The 18,149-nt window shown below is 50.6% G+C and overlaps 3 protein-coding genes across 3 annotated transcripts; 2 read left to right on the top strand and 1 right to left on the bottom strand.

The window, feature by feature from the left end:
- Positions 1 to 6: 6 nt before the first annotated feature.
- On the top strand, positions 7 to 2,502 carry agd3 (putative extracellular serine-rich protein; the record flags this gene model as incomplete). The annotated part of the gene is made up of 3 exons (XM_020199697.1): positions 7 to 215; positions 381 to 2,175; positions 2,236 to 2,502. 3 exons carry the CDS (start codon positions 7 to 9, stop codon positions 2,500 to 2,502), a joined length of 2,271 nt encoding a protein of 756 aa, XP_020055631.1.
- Positions 2,503 to 8,281: 5,779 nt separating this feature from the next.
- Positions 8,282 to 9,250, top strand: ASPACDRAFT_61084 (endo alpha-1,4 polygalactosaminidase; the record flags this gene model as incomplete). Its single annotated transcript, XM_020203626.1, has 1 exon — positions 8,282 to 9,250. The coding sequence occupies one exon, from the start codon at positions 8,282 to 8,284 to the stop codon at positions 9,248 to 9,250; it is 969 nt and encodes a 322-aa protein (XP_020055630.1).
- A 7,294-nt stretch (positions 9,251 to 16,544) lies between these two features.
- ASPACDRAFT_29986 (spherulation-specific family 4 protein) lies at positions 16,545 to 18,149 on the bottom strand (the record flags this gene model as incomplete). Its single annotated transcript, XM_020199694.1, has 3 exons — positions 16,545 to 16,868; positions 17,385 to 17,742; positions 17,929 to 18,149. 3 exons carry the CDS (start codon positions 18,147 to 18,149, stop codon positions 16,545 to 16,547), a joined length of 903 nt encoding a protein of 300 aa, XP_020055629.1.

Below are 18,149 nucleotides of genomic sequence, written 5' to 3'. Positions count from 1 at the left end.
GCAATCATGATTCCGTCCTGGCTGCTCAATGCGGGCTGTTTCTTCGGGTTTATAACCTGCCATACGCCCCCAGGTGTTTGGCCTGATCAGGGTGCGACGGTCATTTCATCCACTGCAACTCCTTTGACAACTTCAACCATTGGAGTTTCAGGAACGATTGTTCCTGGCACTACTTCAATTGTTCATTCGTTTACTACCACCGATTCTCTCGCTTTGTCTACTCCCACTGCTGCACCTACTACTTTACTCACTTCGTTCAGCTCTACTGCTACAATCGTTGCTTCGCTTTCTTCTTCCTCTCTTTCCTCCTTTTCTTCCTCCTCCTCTTCTTCGTCTTCCTCTGTTGTGTCAGTCGAAGCATCCACCACCATGTCTCTCAGCTCGAGCATTGTGGCTGCCCCGTCTGCCTCCGCCGCCGTCTCTGCTTCTGTCGCGGCGGTGAGTGCGGGGTCTGTTGCGGCCAATATCCTGGTTATTGCCCGAGACACTGCCTCGGCCAATGTTGCGTCCTCTGGACTTAACGCTTATGGCATTCCCTTCACCACTCTTGTCGTGCCGCAGGCTGGAGCTAGCCTGCCTACGCTCAACACCACCACCGGAGGAAACTTCGGAGGTATTGTGGTTGCCAGCGAGGTCAGCTACGACTACGGCACCGCGGGCTTCCAGAGTGCGTTGACTACGGACCAGTGGAACCAACTGTATGCCTATCAACTGGCCTATGGTGTGCGCATGGTACAGTACGACGTCTATCCGGGCCCCAACTATGGTGCCAGTGCCGTCGGAGGCGGATGCTGTGACACCGGTGTGGAACAATTGGTGTCATTCTCCGATATCAGCGACTTCCCCACCTCAGGCCTGAAGACGGGTGCCGGTGTCAGCACCAGTGGTCTCTGGCACTATCCGGCCACCATCAGCGACACCAACACCACCAAACAAATTGCCTCGTTCGCCTCCAACTCGGTCGTGTCCAGTGACACGACTGCTGCAGTGATCAACAACTTCTCTGGCCGTGAGCAAATGGCGTTCTTCATTTCCTTCGATACCACCTGGAGTGCTACCTCCAACTACTTGCAGCACGCTTGGATTACCTGGATTACACGCGGTCTCTATGCTGGATACCGCCGTGTTAACCTGAATACTCAGATTGATGACATGTTCCTCGAGACGGACATCTACTATCCGAATGGCACTACCTTCCGTATCACCCCCGATGACCTGACGGGCATCACCAACTGGGTGCCCACGATCAATGCCAAGATGAACGCTGGAAGCAGCTACTACGTCGAGGTTGGTCACAACGGTAACGGCAACATCGAGGCCTCCGCCAACACCGGTGATGCAGGTTATGATGCCTGCAACGGCGGTGCTATTGAGTATGATTCTCCTGCCGACACTCCTTTGGAGTTCCAGAAGCCTCTTGGAACTGGCACCAACCTCTGGCCCTCTACCCCGACCGCGTACGACTGGACGACCACCTGTACCAAGCTCGATGCCCTTCTGAACTGGTGGACCACTTCATCCAACTTGAACAGCTGGGGTCACATCTCCCACACTTTCACCCACGAGGAGCAAAACAACTCGACCTACTCGGATGTGTTCAAGGAGATCTCCTTCAACCAGGCCTGGCTCAAGCAGGTCGGTATCGATGCCGCTGCGCACTTCACCTCCAACGGTATCATCCCCCCGGCCATTACTGGACTGCACAATGGCGATGCTCTTCAGGCCTGGTGGGATAATGGCATCACCAACTGTGTCGGTGACAACACGCGTCCCGTGCTCCTGAACGCGGATAATGCGATGTGGCCCTTGTTCACCACCGTTGCTGCCAACGGCTTCGCCGGCATGCAGGTCAACCCTCGCTGGGCCACCCGTATCTATTACAACTGCGACACTCCGGCTTGCACTGTGCAGGAGTGGATCGATACCTCTGCTGGCAGCGGCGACTTCAGTACTCTGCTGGCTACGGAGGAGTCCGACACCATGCGCCACCTGTTTGGTCTCTACCATGACCCTTACATGTTCCACCAGGCCAACCTCCGCAACGCAGACGTTGACCCCATCACCATCAACGGCGTGTCGGCCCAGTACTCCATTTTCCAGGCTTGGGTTGAGACCGTGGTGCAGGAATTCGTGCGCCTGGTTGACTGGCCTATCGTTACTCTGAAGCACCAGGACGTGAGTTATTTCCTTAGCCTAACTAGCATCTCTTGAAATCGGTAACTAATCAGTCTACAGATGTCCGCTGGCTTCCTCGCTCGTTTCAACCGCGACAAGTGCGGTTACGCTCTCAGCTACGCCATCGCGAACAAGCAGATCACTGCGGTGACTGTCTCCGCCACCGGCAACACCTGCAGCGAGCCCGTCCCCGTCACCTTCCCTGTGGCGCCCACCAGCACCCAGGGATTCACCACCGAGCAGGTGGGCAGCGACCCCCTGACCGTGTGGGTGGAGCTGTCGGGCTCGCCGGTGACGTTCACTCTCTCCACTCCCATCGCGTTGTAAAAAGCGCGGGGGGAGGAAACACACTCGCTTGATTGACGGGATTCTGATCCTCTGGACATAATCTGTAATGTTATAATGGCCACATCATGGATATACTAGTAGAATTAGCTACGATACAACATTGAGTATCACTAGGATGAGATACGGTACGAATACAATCGACAGTGTTTTTACGCAGCTGGAGTGGTACTGTAAAATGTAACTGGAGGCTGGACATATCCTGTACATACAGTACATAACATCACCACCACCGCGCACAGGACCAGCAAACACTGTCACATCCAGTCTCCCGGGGAAAACAACCCATAAACCCTCTTACGTCTCTATGACGCTGAGTTTAGGTTAAGAACTTTTGCGATCATCCAAAACCTACCCAACGAGAACCTACCAACACACACAGACACACACACACACAGAGAGAGAGAGAGGGACATCCCGCACGCAACCCAAAACCAAATCGCGGAGGTCCAACCACACCGGGGGAGGCGCACTGGCAAAAATCCCCTTCCTCCAGAACCCTGCATGAGAAAAGCGGGAAGGGCATGAGCATGAGCATGAGCATGCGCATAAGCAGCGGGCAAACCACCACTCAAGCACAAAGGAGACAAAACTCTTTCTTTGCTGTATTATGGTGTACCTATCCAATGAATCCAGCATCGCAAAGATACTTCCACAGTTCCACCAGTCCACGGGAGAGAAAGTATCATGCTTGCCTTGCCCCCACGTCCTTTCCAACATCCCCCAAAAGTACGATCCTTGTTTTTTTTTNGTTTTTTTTTTTTGGTTTTTTTCCCTGCTTTCTCGGGGGGGTCGGGGAAAGGATTTAGGGGGAACTAAGATTTCCTACCCCTCATCCAGGATCCAGGATCAGGGATCCATTTTTCTGCCCCTGTCAAATTGGAGCGATAGGACAGCGCATCATCTTTTCTTTACTGCTGCATCCTGCCGGTCGATCTTGGCGTATGCACACCAGTACAATCCTTTTTCGATTTTTGGGGGATTAGCCTGAATGGATCCTGTTTGTTGGGGTGGTTTCAGCAGGTTTTTCTTTTTTTTTGTTGGATGATTTTTAGGATTCAGATTAGATTTAGATATACGAATGGGGGGGAGTTTTGATTTGACGGGGTGCGTGTTTCTGATAATCTATATGGGATGACACTTTGTGGGGAATGGGAATGGGCGGGCGGAGAAAAGAAAGAGGAGCCAAAAGGGACGGAAGGGATGAGTGGGGAAGGGAAGAAGGGGAGAGAGACGGGAAGGAAGGTGACTTTGGAATGTGGACGGTGGTTGTCGGCTACGGTGACCTATTTTTACCACCTAAGGTATGTATGTCTCGCTTAAGGGTCTTATGATGGGGCTGTTTGAGCTTGCAATTGATAATGTGTTGATTTGGTCGCTCAGTGTTCACCCTTGTGGTGGTAGTGTAGTTGACAGCGAGGTCGGATCCGAAAGACAGACGAGGCTAAACACACATGATCTCTTGGAAGGTTGGCTGGACCCTGTTAGAAGTGGTGTTATAGCGTCACCAGAACCAGCTGGCTTAGTTAGCTAGTCGACTGACTAGCTCTTAGTCGACTAGCTACTAAGGTCAACTAAGTAAGCAGGGGCAAAATACCTACAGTCAAGTTACTCGTACATTGGAATATGGAACTAACTTGCTACTGTGTGCTGTATAATACACTAAACTATTACTATAGATGTAGACCTCACCCTTCCCCACACAAACTCTCGCTCCGTCACCCTGGCTTGCAGGAACAGAGCGGGAGGCAAAAGCTACCTACCTCCTCTGCCGACTAGTTCCGAGTCAGTTAGCCGATGGTGGTGAAGGTTGAGTTTCGCTTCTCCCGCGTATGGTCCTGTCAAATTTTACTTTTGTCTTTAGGTGCCGGTTAGACTAGCGTTTCTCGTATTTGGATGCATCATACATTGGCCCCGTTACACCTCATCTTGGTTTGTCTTGTATGGGATGATGCTTATGATGCTGATGCTGATGCTGATGATGATGATGATGATGCAAGTTAGATTAAAATTACTAACTCTTTCACCTGCTTACCTCACGACTTTAGTTAGGAACTCGCCGAAGAAGGCAAGGCAAGTCAAGTCCGGGATATGTACACGAGCCTAAGGCTTGGGTTGGTAGATGGCCAGTTTTCTCATTACCCCTACATTTGTAGACTTTCTTTATGCCCAGTCTCCAAGGCTGACCATCGGCGCCGAGGTCGGGGGAAGAGGAGGTCAACGGACATGCCGATGATTATGTTCGAATAGCGACGAACTTCTTGTTCAGGGAGGAGACTATATTTCCCATATTCGTATTCATTAAAGATTTGTGAGTTGGCATTGCCATCATCCCCGGTTCGACAATAGCATGATTGTGAGATTCTCATGTCATCTGGGCTGATGATGAGAGAGGGGGGCTATGAGGCTACAAGACTCGAATTGCGGAGATCGCCTCTTTGTCTCAGGCTGAGCTTTAGTTTGTAGGCTGTTGTTGTAATCGGGGAAAAAAAAAGTCATGATGCCATTCAAGCTCGTAAACCACAAGCCCAAACACAATGGACGCACTCCTTCGTCTCCCCTCAATGATCCTTATGCCAGGCTAAAAAGATAATCACATCGTACTTCTCCTGACTGCAGGACATCGCTGGACAGAAGATGTTCGAACTATCGCCTCTTCAGTTTCTGAAGCGCCGGCCCCCTTCAGCTTTTGCTCAGCCCCATCCCCGTTTACTTTTCTTTTTCTCTTCCTTGTGTTCTGTACTACGCGCCTCGAAAACCCAACCTGACAACCGTCCTACCTCAAGCACCTTTTTTGCCTTTGGCCCCGTGAAATTTTAAACCCGACGCCTGCATGTCAAGCTTAGGTTGACACCTGCCAGGGGGAGGGAGAAAGGTCAGTCAGGGACGGCCGCGGTGGCTGGCCTGGACGGTTCTCCTGCGTCTACCGTGCTAATCATAGGAAGATTCCGTTCGTCGCGAGGCAACAAACGGGCGGAAAGTAAACAGCCAAAGTAAAACTCTGCCAGGTCAGCAGATTTGCTGCAGCGAATATCCCTGTAGGATCAGACGGTCAGGCCAGTCGGGTGCAGTGCAAGGGAAAAAAGGGAGAAGGCAAAATGGCCATGGCCATGGCCATGCCATGCCATGCCAGCCCAACAAGCCAGCCAAGGGCTAAGCCGGTTTACCGTGGGGAAATGCAGGGACGGGGGTCGGAGGTCGGAGGAGATACAATCCCTGGTAGTATTTTGGCCTTAGTGTTTGTTGTTCGGAGTACATACGTGCGAGTGGTTGGAAAAGAACTAATGCTGAAGAGATGTGTGTGTGTGTGTGTGTGTGTGTGTGTGTCCCACGTAACGGAGCTTGCCAAACTTCCCATACATGAGCTAGTGGAGTTGAGAATGACCAGTAGACCAGTCAGTAAAACCAGTAGAAGATCGGAATCTGGGCACGAAAAAGTGTCCGATGATGATGGGAAGGGAAGATCAATCACATCGGGCCATCAATCACAACATGCCAAATTCTCCGCCACCGAAACGTGGTAGACAGCGCAAAAGCCATGCGCGCCAAGACCAACCCCCCAGGTGGTCCACCGCGTTCCAAGCAGTCGAGAGACTCGAGTCAGGTCACTACGGAGTAGGCTAGTAGTCTCCTGCGCGCCAAGAGGAGGGGATACGAGATGAGTGAGCGCGTAAGTCTGACGGTTGCGAACTTGTGCACATTATTTGCACAAGTTGTTGCTCGGGTAGGGGCAATGAATCGAGAACTGTTCGGGAGTCCAAATCCGAGAGCTATTTTAGGGTTGATGGGGGGGGATGGGAGGGAGAAGAATGGTCAGGAGCAGATTTGTGGTGTTGTCTTGGTGGTCTTGAGGGGTCTTAGGGTCTCTTGGGATTCCATCGCAGATCTTGGCAGAACTGCGGGTGGTTGCCAAGCCGGATGATTGTGAGATGTTTTTGTATGTAATGGTATTTACCAGCGAGCTGCAAGTTACCATGAGAGGAGCACTGTTCGACAGTCGATACCGATTTCTGACCAAGTGTAATTAACAATACATAGTCTGACCGTACCTGATCTCGGAAGGAACGGTTAGTGTCCGTGGCTTGCTGGGACTATCCGATTGGCAGCGAGGAAAAATGGCAAGGTTCCGGCCCGATGGAAGGACAAAAGGTCAGGAAAAACAAAAAAAAGAGAGTAAAAAAGTGCCAAGAAATTGAGCAGGGAAACCGCCAGAGCATGGTGGCTTGAGTTTACCGCGGCCCCTCTCTGTCTAACTTTCTTCAGCGATCAGAAACCCAGCGAAGTCTTTGCGAAACCTTAAAACAACTCGGCTATAGCGTGCTTGACTCGAATTGTTGTCATCATCCGATCGTCTGTTTTTAGGGCATCTTGCGACCGGAAAATCGGCCCTTCGTTTCCTGTTAACTAGTCGAGACGGACTGGTCTGGGCCTACGCAGAGAGTTTTTAAGATACTTACTGTGTACTCATCTACTCCGTATAAGTTATTTCAGTGACTCGATCCTCCTTTGTAGGTCGAGCCTCGTACGACCAAGGCCAAGTAAACTTCAAGCGCTGACGGTTTTACCGCCCATTGCATCCTTCCGGTCTTGATTGAAATAGACAAACAAACAAATCGAAAGAGGCAAACAACAACCAGCCTGGAGCCCAGCCATACCTGGTACCTCAGGTACTTTGCTAGATTAGGGTAAATGGGTGGCTGTGGGGAGGTCACGGGGTGGCTTAACCCTTTCCAGCCGATTCCGGTGTGGCTTACCTCAAACAAAGAACCATTCCATGAATGGTGACACGATGTTCTCTTATTATCCATCTTCAACCACTTTCCTAAGATTTCGGTTCATTCACCGTGAGGTAGACACAAGATCTGAACAATATGGTGCAGTTTCGCATCGCTACCTTCTCCCTACCTATCTCTGGACCAAGGTCCAATTCTTAGTCAGAGGAGGAGCCTGCCCAGACTTCACAGGCGCCGACCCGATTATTTTCCAATCCCAGCGCTCAGCGCCGAATAGCCAGACACCGGCCGTGATAGTTGTGTTCTGGGCGTTTTAGGCTTCCGAATTCTGGTCTCTTATTTGTGCGGTTTCAGTAGTTTTGTTCTTCAGTAGTGCACCGGACTATGGCGTGCACAGTGCAGAGCCTGAGAGCAGACAGGATTGACAGGGTCCAGACAAAGTCAGCCCGGCCACAGCCGGCATGGGCGCTTCCCCTCTCTCTTTCTTTCTCTTTTCTTCGCATTCAGGGTCCAACGCAGCGCTCTTTTCACCACTAGTAGTTGTACTAACTTACCACGTCCTCCTCTGATTCCATCTTATCTACCACTTAATCCCAGGCTCCCCTCCTAATCATATCTCCTTCACCCCCTGATCGACATCAGGCAGTTGGTTGTTTCTTTTGCCTCTTTTGCCTCAGCGCCACTGCTGAACAACATGAACCTGAGTCTTGTGTGACCAGACGAAGCTTTCCTAGACTTCATCCTTAGGCACCCTCGTTTCCCTTCTCATTCATTCGCTCATCGCTTGGATTCACCCGAGTTCGATTGCGACCGGGCTGAAAGACTAACTGGACACGAGCAATCTGCAATCTGCAATCAATCTTCTCTCCACCCTTTTAATTCCCCATCTCCCCATCTCCCCGGATTGCCCTCGTTGCTTGATCTGACCTTAATTGATCCTTACTTCCTTGGGGACCACTTGAGACTATTTTCTTGATTTTATCCCTTTTGTTGTCAATTTAGCCAATTCTCTCCCCTGCACCCCCCAAATGGATTCTGCTGGGGAAACCGCCCTGAAGGGCTACCCCGCGCGAGGCTGGAAGGCTTGGTCGCTCAAGAAGAAACTCATCGTGGTCGGTTCGATCCTTGGTGCGATCGTGGTCATCGGAGTTGCCCTTGGCGTGGGCCTAGGAGTCGGGTTGAACAACGGCGGCGGTGGTGGCGGTGGTGAGGAAGAGCCCTCTCCTCCCACGAATACAACCGGCAACTACACGACCGCCAAATGGCAGCCTGCCGTGGGTACCACCTGGCAGATCGAGCTGCTGTACACGCTCAACGACACCTCGGTGGACGTAGACGTCTACGACATTGATCTCTTCAACAACAATCAATCAATCATCAACAGCTTGCATGACGCGGGCCGCAAGGTCATCTGCTATTTCTCGGCCGGCAGCTACGAGAACTGGCGCCCGGACAAGGATGACTTCAAGTCCGCCGATCTGGGCAAGGACCTCGACGGCTGGCCCGGGGAGAAGTGGATCAACATCAGCTCCCCGAATGTGCGCAAGATCATGCAGGCCCGCCTGGACATGGCGCAGAAGAAGAGCTGCGACGGCGTCGACCCGGACAATGTCGATGGCTATGACAACACGAATGGCCTGGATTTGACCGAGGCCGATTCCATCGACTATGTTAACTGGATGGCGAACGAGGCGCATGCCCGCAACATGTCCATCGGCCTGAAGAACGCAGGAGCCATCATTCCTTCGGTCATCAAGAACATGCAGTGGAGCGTCAACGAGCAGTGCGCAGAGTATGACGAGTGTGACACTTACGCCGCTTTCACCAAAGCGGGCAAGCCGGTGTTCCACATTGAGTACCCCAAGGGGGACGATACCAACAACAACAACGAGGTCACGACCACCCAGAAGAACGACGCCTGCGACTTCACCGGGTCCGGCAACTTCTCAACTGTCATCAAGAACATGGATCTGGACAACTGGATTCAAACCTGCTGATCGGTGATCGTGATGACTGCGGAGGCAGGCGATAAGCTGCTCGCTGCGGTTTGTCTCAAGAGGTTGACGAGTGCAAATTTTGATCCTGCAAATGAGCATGGGGCATTGGCGCCAGGGAGTTTTGTTGGGAAAATCTCGCGTTGTCAGCATAATCAAGGCCACACACACATTGTATTGTAGTTTTCCATTTGCCTGCGCTATAGCACACAGCTAGCCATTTCCATGTAAATCTGACATTTGAATACCAACGGTCATCTGCTCGGAGCAAACGGGAGAGTCTACCCGATCACGAGGCTGAGATTCGATTCCTGAATAGGTGCCCACGGTGGCAGCAGCGCAGGCCAGGGAGGAAAACTTAGCGTGGTTCTCTTCTCTATATCATCCGGTCCTTATTCGAAGCCCAGTGCGCAGTGCGCCCATTGTGATCAAGACATCCTCCGACACAATGTCTCAGATCGACTCTACTGATCAGACACTTCCTCCCTCAGCTGATGCGAACGGGGAGGGGGAAGATGCATATCGAGTCATAACTAAGCATCTTTTTTAATAGCTCGAGACATTTGACAAGTCAATTTTTTTCCTGAGAATCAATGCCTAGCATCACACCACCACCACTACCTCTAGGGGTCCAACCATGCCCGTGCCCCGTCCAGACTACAGCAGCATGTACAGTACTGTAGTATGTAACTTTAACACTTGCCCCCAAACATACTGACATACTGACATACCTCCGAGTCTGATGGCGACGTGCACCGCATCATTGTCATCCTCATCCTCATCCTCGTTCTCGCAAATCTTATTTCACCGTAGACAAAACAGAACAGGATGTTGAAACCCTTTTTGAGAAAGAAAAAAAGATCACCCCCTGTCTGGTTCAAGCATATACACCTTCCATAAGAGGTCAGCTTCTTTGACACGGAAAAAAGGAAAAAGCGCAGAAGATAATACTCGTCCGGAAAAGTATCCCCATCAATAGAACCGACTCGCTCAATACACACATACACATATACACACCATTGTTGCTGTTGTTGTCCATGTCTCAGGCCCAACCGTGGGCGCCACGACTTGGCATTGGCGTTTTCCTCTTACAGAATTCGCCTTCGGTATACCTAGAAGTAGTCTAGATAGAGAGAGAGAGGTGGGGGATTACCAGCTCATCATTGCAGGATGTCTCACCCGGAGGGAGGGGGACAAAGGCCCAGAATCACATAGGTACAGTACAACACACGAGTCGAATCTAAAGGATACCGAACAAACCATGATGTTGATGATGATGAGATTGTGGGCTCAAAGAAACATCGCCATCTCCCCTTCACCACAAGTTCGAACATGTAGAATGCTCATTCCGGAATGAGTAATAACAAGCAACCCCTCCTCTCCTCGGACTCGAACCGAGGCGAGATTTCGAGAGTGCCCCAAACCATGGTTGCGGGACTCCTCTGGATGTCTTTGTCACTTTTCTTTTTCCAGAAATCTACGCGACCAAGATTATTACTCCCCGTTACCATCTTATCTAAGCCATGCCGCTTGAACCGTGGTATTGGGAGGGAGCGGCCGATTGTGACGTTATGATGACTTCGTGGATCATCACATCGGATTATTCGCCATTCTGAGAGATAACTCTATCGATCTCAGTTTTCTTTGTTCTTTCTCGTTTTCATTCCCACTTCCCCCTCTCCCCTTCGTGTCTTTTCGCTAGTGTTTTCCAGATAGATTAATGGTCCCGAGTTTCTGCTTCTTCCTAGTAGAACTTAAGATCCTTAGGGTTATGTCCAGGGAGGTCCGACCGCGTGTTCTTTTGCTGGCAACAAGTTCCTTTCAATCAATTGCCCGCCGACTAAACAATAACGAGAAAATAAGATTATTAACTTCGAGATTGAAATTCGAGATTGAAATTCGAGATTGGCGCTAAACCGCTTATCGATTCTTCGAACTTCGCTAAACCTAGTAATCTCAAGTCGCCGCAACGGAGCGACTAACTAGTAGATTTTAAGTTAAGCGCCCAAGTGGACAGCTTTTTCATCTGACTTGCGGGTACGAGGTGCTCACTGTTCCTTCAGAGTCTCTAACGCGATTTAGCTCCGTGAGTCGTGACTTTTAGTCGCAAAGGAAAAGACAGTGGACGAATCACCGGCGAGAGAGCTTAGACCCAGAACGGGCTCGCTCCGAATACGCCGGCGCTCTTTTTGTTTCGTCTCTCGCTCGCTCGGGTCAGGCCGCGGTTCGGTTGCGGTTAGCCTCGTGGAGAATTGGTTGGTCTGTTCCTACTTGTGTATTAGCCGGCTTCGCTAGGTGTATTCTTACCGCCCGTTCTTCCAGCGGGTAATTTTTATTCTCGAGGTAATTTTTCTCTCTCTGGACTTGAGCCCCAGATCTTGGATTTGGGTTCTATACATAGTAGTAGAGGGAGAAATCTGATACAAACGATCAGAGTGTGAACCATGGTTCAAGACGTTCAGAATCTGACTCGATCGACAACGGCTTCCGTGAATCACCGAGATGTAAATCGACTAGTTGAGACGTGCTAGCGACTGTTCAGATCGGTGGCGTGGCAATCCTGGGCAGTAGACACAGTGCATGCATATACTCATAGCTGAATGACCGCACCCTGGAAAGGAGGTGATGGGTCATTGATCTGACTCAAGATATGATAGAGTTTAGGATCCTGGCTTAATTGAGATTTTATCCGGCCCTTTGCTTGTTAGCGGCACTCATTACCATCATCATCTTACTGTCGCTCTCTCTCTCTCTCCTCTACCACCATTCCCTGGTTTGGAGGCACACTAGAATCCCGCTCCCCTTCCTTTATGAAAAAACAAACAACGTGGGACTCCCACTCATCTGAATCGACGGCTGTTCCTGAATCCACGACGTAATTACTCGATTAAGTTTGGTGTGCCTTGTTCCTGAACCAAAAGATCCAACTTCTGGGATTTTGATCCACACCGAGATGAAGTGCCGAGGGAAAAACACCTCCTGGTTTGACCGATCGGGTAGATGATCGTCCGGCGTGCCTGGGCGGCCCCTTAGAGAAGAGTGGATCGTGGCCAGCCCCTCAGGCACAGCTTCCTCCGTCCATGTTTTTTTGACCCCACTAAGTCTCGGTCTCCAGTAGCCCGTGCGGTAGTGGGTGGTTCGCATCGGAGATGATGCCCACTTGGTGCTTCGCGCGCCTGTTCGAACAGATGGGGGTAAGATTTGGAATCGACGAAGTCAAGAAGGAACAGCGGAAAAAGGAACTCCTAGCTCGAAGCGAGGGCCCGGTTTGGAATTTTCTCGGTGCGATTCGAAGTTTGTGTCTTGGCAGATCAATTCGAATCAGCGGTGTTGGACCGAGTGTTTGAAACCTTGAACTTTCCTGTACGTACTGTAGTTGAATTAGTTACGGGCCTCACTGTGAAGGGGGAGCAAAAGACGGAGGGCTGCAGAACCGCTAGTCTGGTCTGGATTCTGTGTACGGAGTAGTAGTCTCTCTCACTCACCTGGCACTGACACTATTGACGTTGACACTGACACTGACAGCCTGTCTTTCCATTCTTTGATGAGACTGCCATTGTAGCAGATTGAGTATTCAGCTCCATTCTTGTCGCGGGATTGTAAACGATGGAACTTGAAGTCATCGAATTATGCTTAATTAACCGTACTATAGAAGGCAATTTAACCCGAGTCCCTTCCTTGTTTCTTGCGGGATTGTATGCCTCAGGTACCGACCGTAGTCTCAAGTGTGACTTGCCCCATTAGGCAGGTACGCGGAACCTACAGTACAAACCTGCTTGACAACTAACAAACCAACTATATCACCTTTCTTCTTGCTTCAATGTATAGTACCCTCTATTTGACACACTTCAGTCTCGGAGAAGACCGTTCTGCTCACTAGTCCATTCAAAATAGACAGACTCTGGATTGTACCGGGTGGTCACACCGACAAGGAAAGCTCAAGCTGTAAGCTGAGTCTGTATCCCTCTGTCTCGGTCACTCGGGTATTCCTCGCCAGATTCTCGCTGACACGCTGATACCACATCTCAAGATCCCACCATCGATCGGCCCTCATCAACGGAATCACTTCCTCTCAGCTCCGCTGGGGCTGTTCCGATTCAGATCTAAGTCTCACTTCTCCGAAATTCCGTGCGATCGGCGGGGGAGCTAGCCTAGCTTACATTCATCGGCAAGCTGACAGCCGGAGCGAGTTCCAACCTTTCTCGACCCATTTGCGTGCAGCCCTCATGGAATGAGGAAAATATCATCGAGTAGCAATTGTTCCAGGAGTACCTGCAAATGTCAGCGACAATCGCTCTTGTCACGGAATAAGATCGCTCGCGTCGAGACAAGGCGAGCCGGTGTAACGTAGCCCCCAGGCACCCGGTTCTTAAGAAGAGAATAATCAGAAAATTACTCCGAGGGTGACATGGCTGAGAATCACGAGACTCGCTCATGTTCGACTTGTCGGCGCGGACCTCCTTGGGTTCACGGAACAAGGCGGTCCATACAATATTGTTGCTTGCATTTCCTCTTCAGCTAAGATCAAACGCTGTTTATCCCCGACATATGATGATCAGTGATCGTCGTGTTTGGGACGTGAGGAAGGCGCGGAGAATATGCTCGATGACATCCGACCTCAGCAACCACGGCTCTATAAATAAATTTGTGCCTTCATCCCTACAACACAGCGTCATTTTGGCATGTACCTCATACCCAGTAGATCGACGTCGATGATACATGCTCTACATGTATGTCTGACTAGGAACCCCGTCCAGGCTGCCGACCGGACATTTTTGCGCTTGTATTCTCCAACCGGCTCGGAGGCCTACGGCGTACATCCAGCCACCCTGCAGGGTACATCCTGCACATTCCCCATGGATGGAGACGAGTTCAACGCACCTGTGTCACTTCCTTCCTCCGCAATTTGACTGACCCTCTCCCCTCCGTCCTGCGCATATTCACCAGCTTGTCCTCACCAATTCATCACCTCAGCAGGAGTCTGTGGAACAAATCAACCCATCCTCTGGTAGGATGGTGAGTCTCCCAATGCGGGATACTGCATTGAGCTCTCCGACTGGCTTAGAAATCCTTTCATCGCAATAGACACCAGTAGTATTCTATCATCAAGCAGTTTCCCCTCTGCATGAATTTTCCTAAGGTGGCAGCTGTCGGAAAAACCCAACCAACCAGCCCTACTAGCATGTTCGCGAACACCTAGCATGCCCCCACTCTTGCTACATGTTCGATCTTGGTACAATTTAGCTGGCCCCATAATGAGAGCCACGATTGCAGGTTCACTAATTTAGTCCCTGCTGTGGTCTCTATTGACTTCAGCGCCTGGTTCCTTCGCCGGATTGCATCGGTCCAGTTTGCCACTTCAATGTTCTCACCAGTTCTTCTTTGATCATGCAACGATGTCAGGCAAGTGTTTATTCCCCCTGACCACAGGTTGGTGTAGAATCAGCTGAATCGCTTCGCAGGTAACACGAACCATTCTCTTTCATGCTATGGTCTCAGGATCATTATGCTTGAGAATGCCTGAGTGCACTTCTAGCATGGTTCATATGCAAGGTACTATGTTATTTAGAAGTGAGTTCTCTAATAGAAAATTGCAGGTAAGTCACCTCCAACTGGCCCATGCAATAGACCTATTCCCAACCCTGAGGGTCTATTCTCGTGTTTGTTGTCTGCCAACCATGCACATAAGGCACCATTGCCAAGCACATCTCATCCTCTGGCTAGCACGTAATTCCGATCCTCAGGAAGCAGAGAGGAGCGCGCGGAGCAAGCGACTCCCACACTTTTCAGCTACTGCACATTCATTCTGCTCCGGCCAACCTTTTGCGCAGTCTAGACTGACTGAGCCCTCCAACAAGGGACTACAGTATGATCTAAATCATGGTCTAAGACACTTACAGCGCAGCCTTAGACATTCGCCTTCTTCTGGCCTCAATAGGTCACCAGCGAGTAGTAGCAACCTTGGCATGAATGCCATGCATCGAGTCCTTCTCGAGTCTGTTTTTTCCGTCATCTTTGCCTCTTGCTCTTGACTCTAGCGTGGGGCCAAGACCCCGGCCTGCCGGTGAGGTTCCCAATACGTCCTAATTACTTGGACTTGTTGTCGCTGCCTTTACCCCTCTGGAATAGGGATGCACAGCACCACTACTTCCTAGGTACTGTACCTACCAGGTAGATGCAGTTATCGGTTCGCGCTAAAGCCGGAAAAGGCTAGACGAAGTGGATAATATGCTTGAACTAGCTAAGTGCCCGAGCTCTTTCTTTTTATCAGTATTTTCTTTTTTATTTCTTTTTTCTTTTCTTTTTTTCCGTTCTTGAATTTCTGCCGCCTTTGAAAATTACCCCACTTGTCAACCTCAACTCACTTCCACCCACCTCCGCGGTGAAAACGCGGATGTCACGTAATCACGTAAAATACCCTCGACGAAATTCAGAATCCGAAAAATAAGGGACCATAAAACCGGCAGCCCGTACCTGCCGTTGCCCTAACTTCTTACATTGGAAGGAAGGTAGGGGGCGGGGAAGGGATGATGGTTGCAGGGATATGTTTAGAATTCAACGAAGCAATTCCCCCCAAGAACTTCTTCCCTACAAGGGGGCAGGAAAGGTTCAATGGGAGATTTACTTATGGGAGGGGAAACAATCACTTGTCCTGTCCTGTCTGGTCTTTGCTTTTTTTTTGGTTGGTGGTCATGTCTAAGTGGGTGGTGGTCGTCATTTCTCCATGTTTGTTTTTTCTGCCTGAATGCCCTGGAGAAAGGAACAGGAACATGAACATGGGGTCCGGTCTTATGCAGGGTACGTACTGTGTAGTAGTAAGTCTCTTTTCTGGTTGGTTTCGAGAAAAAAAATTCAGATGTTGCCTGAGTTTTCCAGCCGTCGGAGCGCTTTATGCACTGTACTGTCCTAGACCCAATTAAGTTTAGTGGTATTACAGCGCTGTATGCCCGGCTGCTGACATCCTGTATCGAAAATCAACAATTGACTTTCGGTTCTCTCATTGCGTTCGTAAATACGTCATTCACATTCATCATGCTCTGGAAAACCCCCCGTTGCTATACTATACTGTCGTATACCAGACCATAATTTCATTCCATTCATCCGAAAAGCGACACAGTCGATATGTTGATGATTTTATGAGAAGAGCAGCCGCCAAAACACGAAAAAGCAGAATATATACCACCACCCCCTTGGCCGCCAAATATATGATAGAAGGAACTGTAGAATTACAGCAGAGACTAGACCAGCCCTTTTTTTTCAGACGCGCCACTTCATAGATGCCTGTCAAAAGCAGCTCTCACGATTTCGCCATTAGATCGACAAACTGCGCCCATTGGCTCCCGAAGCTGGCATAGTAATTCGTATCGAGATGGGTGATGAACACCTCATCCGCGACCTTGCGCACCTGCTTCACTAGGTTCCGGAAATGCGAGCCCTCCACGCTGGCGGGCACCGAATGCACGACGGCCGCGAGCTGCTGGCGCGTGCTGTTGGGGATCTCCTGGAAGAGCTTAGCCCCCTGACGGTCCAGGAAGGTCTGGTAAGTCGCCTCGAAGACGACGGTCGAATCAGCGGTGCTCAGGTACCGGGAGTCAGGAATCACGCCGGGGTTGTGGACGACCTGGACAACAAGCGGCGAAAAACGAGTGATGTCAGCCACGAAACGAACGGCGAAATGTCAATAGCTAGCGATTGAAAGAAACAACAAAGGTGGCTAGGCTGGTTGGGCTAGACTATGCTCGAGCCGAGCTAGAAACTAGCCGAGTTTCTCTCTTTCCCGTTCATCTGCCTCGATGGGAAAAAACAGTGAACAGCCCAAACGGCGATCCGATCCGGACCGGATAGAAGTTCGGGTCATAGAGAAGAAACAAAGGGGGCAGAATTCAACAATGAGCTCTGCGTTGTCGACGATTATTTTTCCCCTTCTCCATGGGAGGAGGAAAAAAAGAATAATCACCCGGCAAACAGCAAAATTGACAGTGGAGCAAGGAAAATCATAAAGGGGTGGAGCCGTCTCCATGATACCGGGAACCAGAATTTTGGTAAGGGAAGTTATGTAAGTAACCATGTATTGATGAACCCGGGTCGGTAAAGGTACTGGAAATACGAAGAAATTGAAAAGAAACGTCTCACGTACATAATTATCCGGCCCAAGGCCAGGATGGCTCTTCACCACCACCGTCAGCTCTTGAAGATATGCCAAGGCATTCGCATCGTATTGCTGAGGCGTTTCATCAAAGAATATGCCCCGAACCGCAAGCTTGGGGTTGGAACTGTTGGTCGGCCACGCCGCATAGGTCTCGATGTCGCGGCGCACCAACGAGATGTTGCGATTGGCGTACGTGGTAGCGACATAACCTAGTAGACGAACATTGTCATAGGAAGCGAGCTTAGGAACCTCTCGGGTATAGTTGGCGTCAGGCAAAGCATCGGGCCCAGGGCCGCTACCGGGGTTGACCACCACCGTGAAGTTGACGTCGGGATGTGTAGAGACCCTGTGGCGCTTAGCTGAGTCCGCCATACATTGAAGTTACCCGTATCATGCCACGGGGCGAACGAGCATGGACCAGGGAAAGCGCATGTATGGTTGGCCGGGGGGGAAGGGGAGGGGAACTAGGGGGGGGGAGACGGTCGATTTGGGATGGCGCTCAAAGAAGCATGAAGACCGGACAACAACGTACACTTTTTCTAGCGGATCCCAAGCTCCGGGAGCAGGATACACATAGAGAGGAACAAAAACTGAAGCTTTAGGACCCATGCTGTTCTTCTTGTGTAAAGTGACCACAACTGCTGGTGGAATGACGGCGGCGAGGATGGCGAGGATAACAAAGACGGCGAGGATAACTCGCGAGCGTGTACTGGAGAGACAGCGGCGGTCTCTCACGTGTTTTTCTTGCCCCAT

This window comes from Aspergillus aculeatus, assembly GCF_001890905.1.
Source record: "Aspergillus aculeatus ATCC 16872 unplaced genomic scaffold ASPACscaffold_9, whole genome shotgun sequence".
Lineage (NCBI taxonomy): Eukaryota > Fungi > Ascomycota > Eurotiomycetes > Eurotiales > Aspergillaceae > Aspergillus > Aspergillus aculeatus.
The sequence above is the reverse complement of the archived record's forward strand: the minus strand, read 5'-3'. Positions and strand labels throughout refer to the sequence as shown.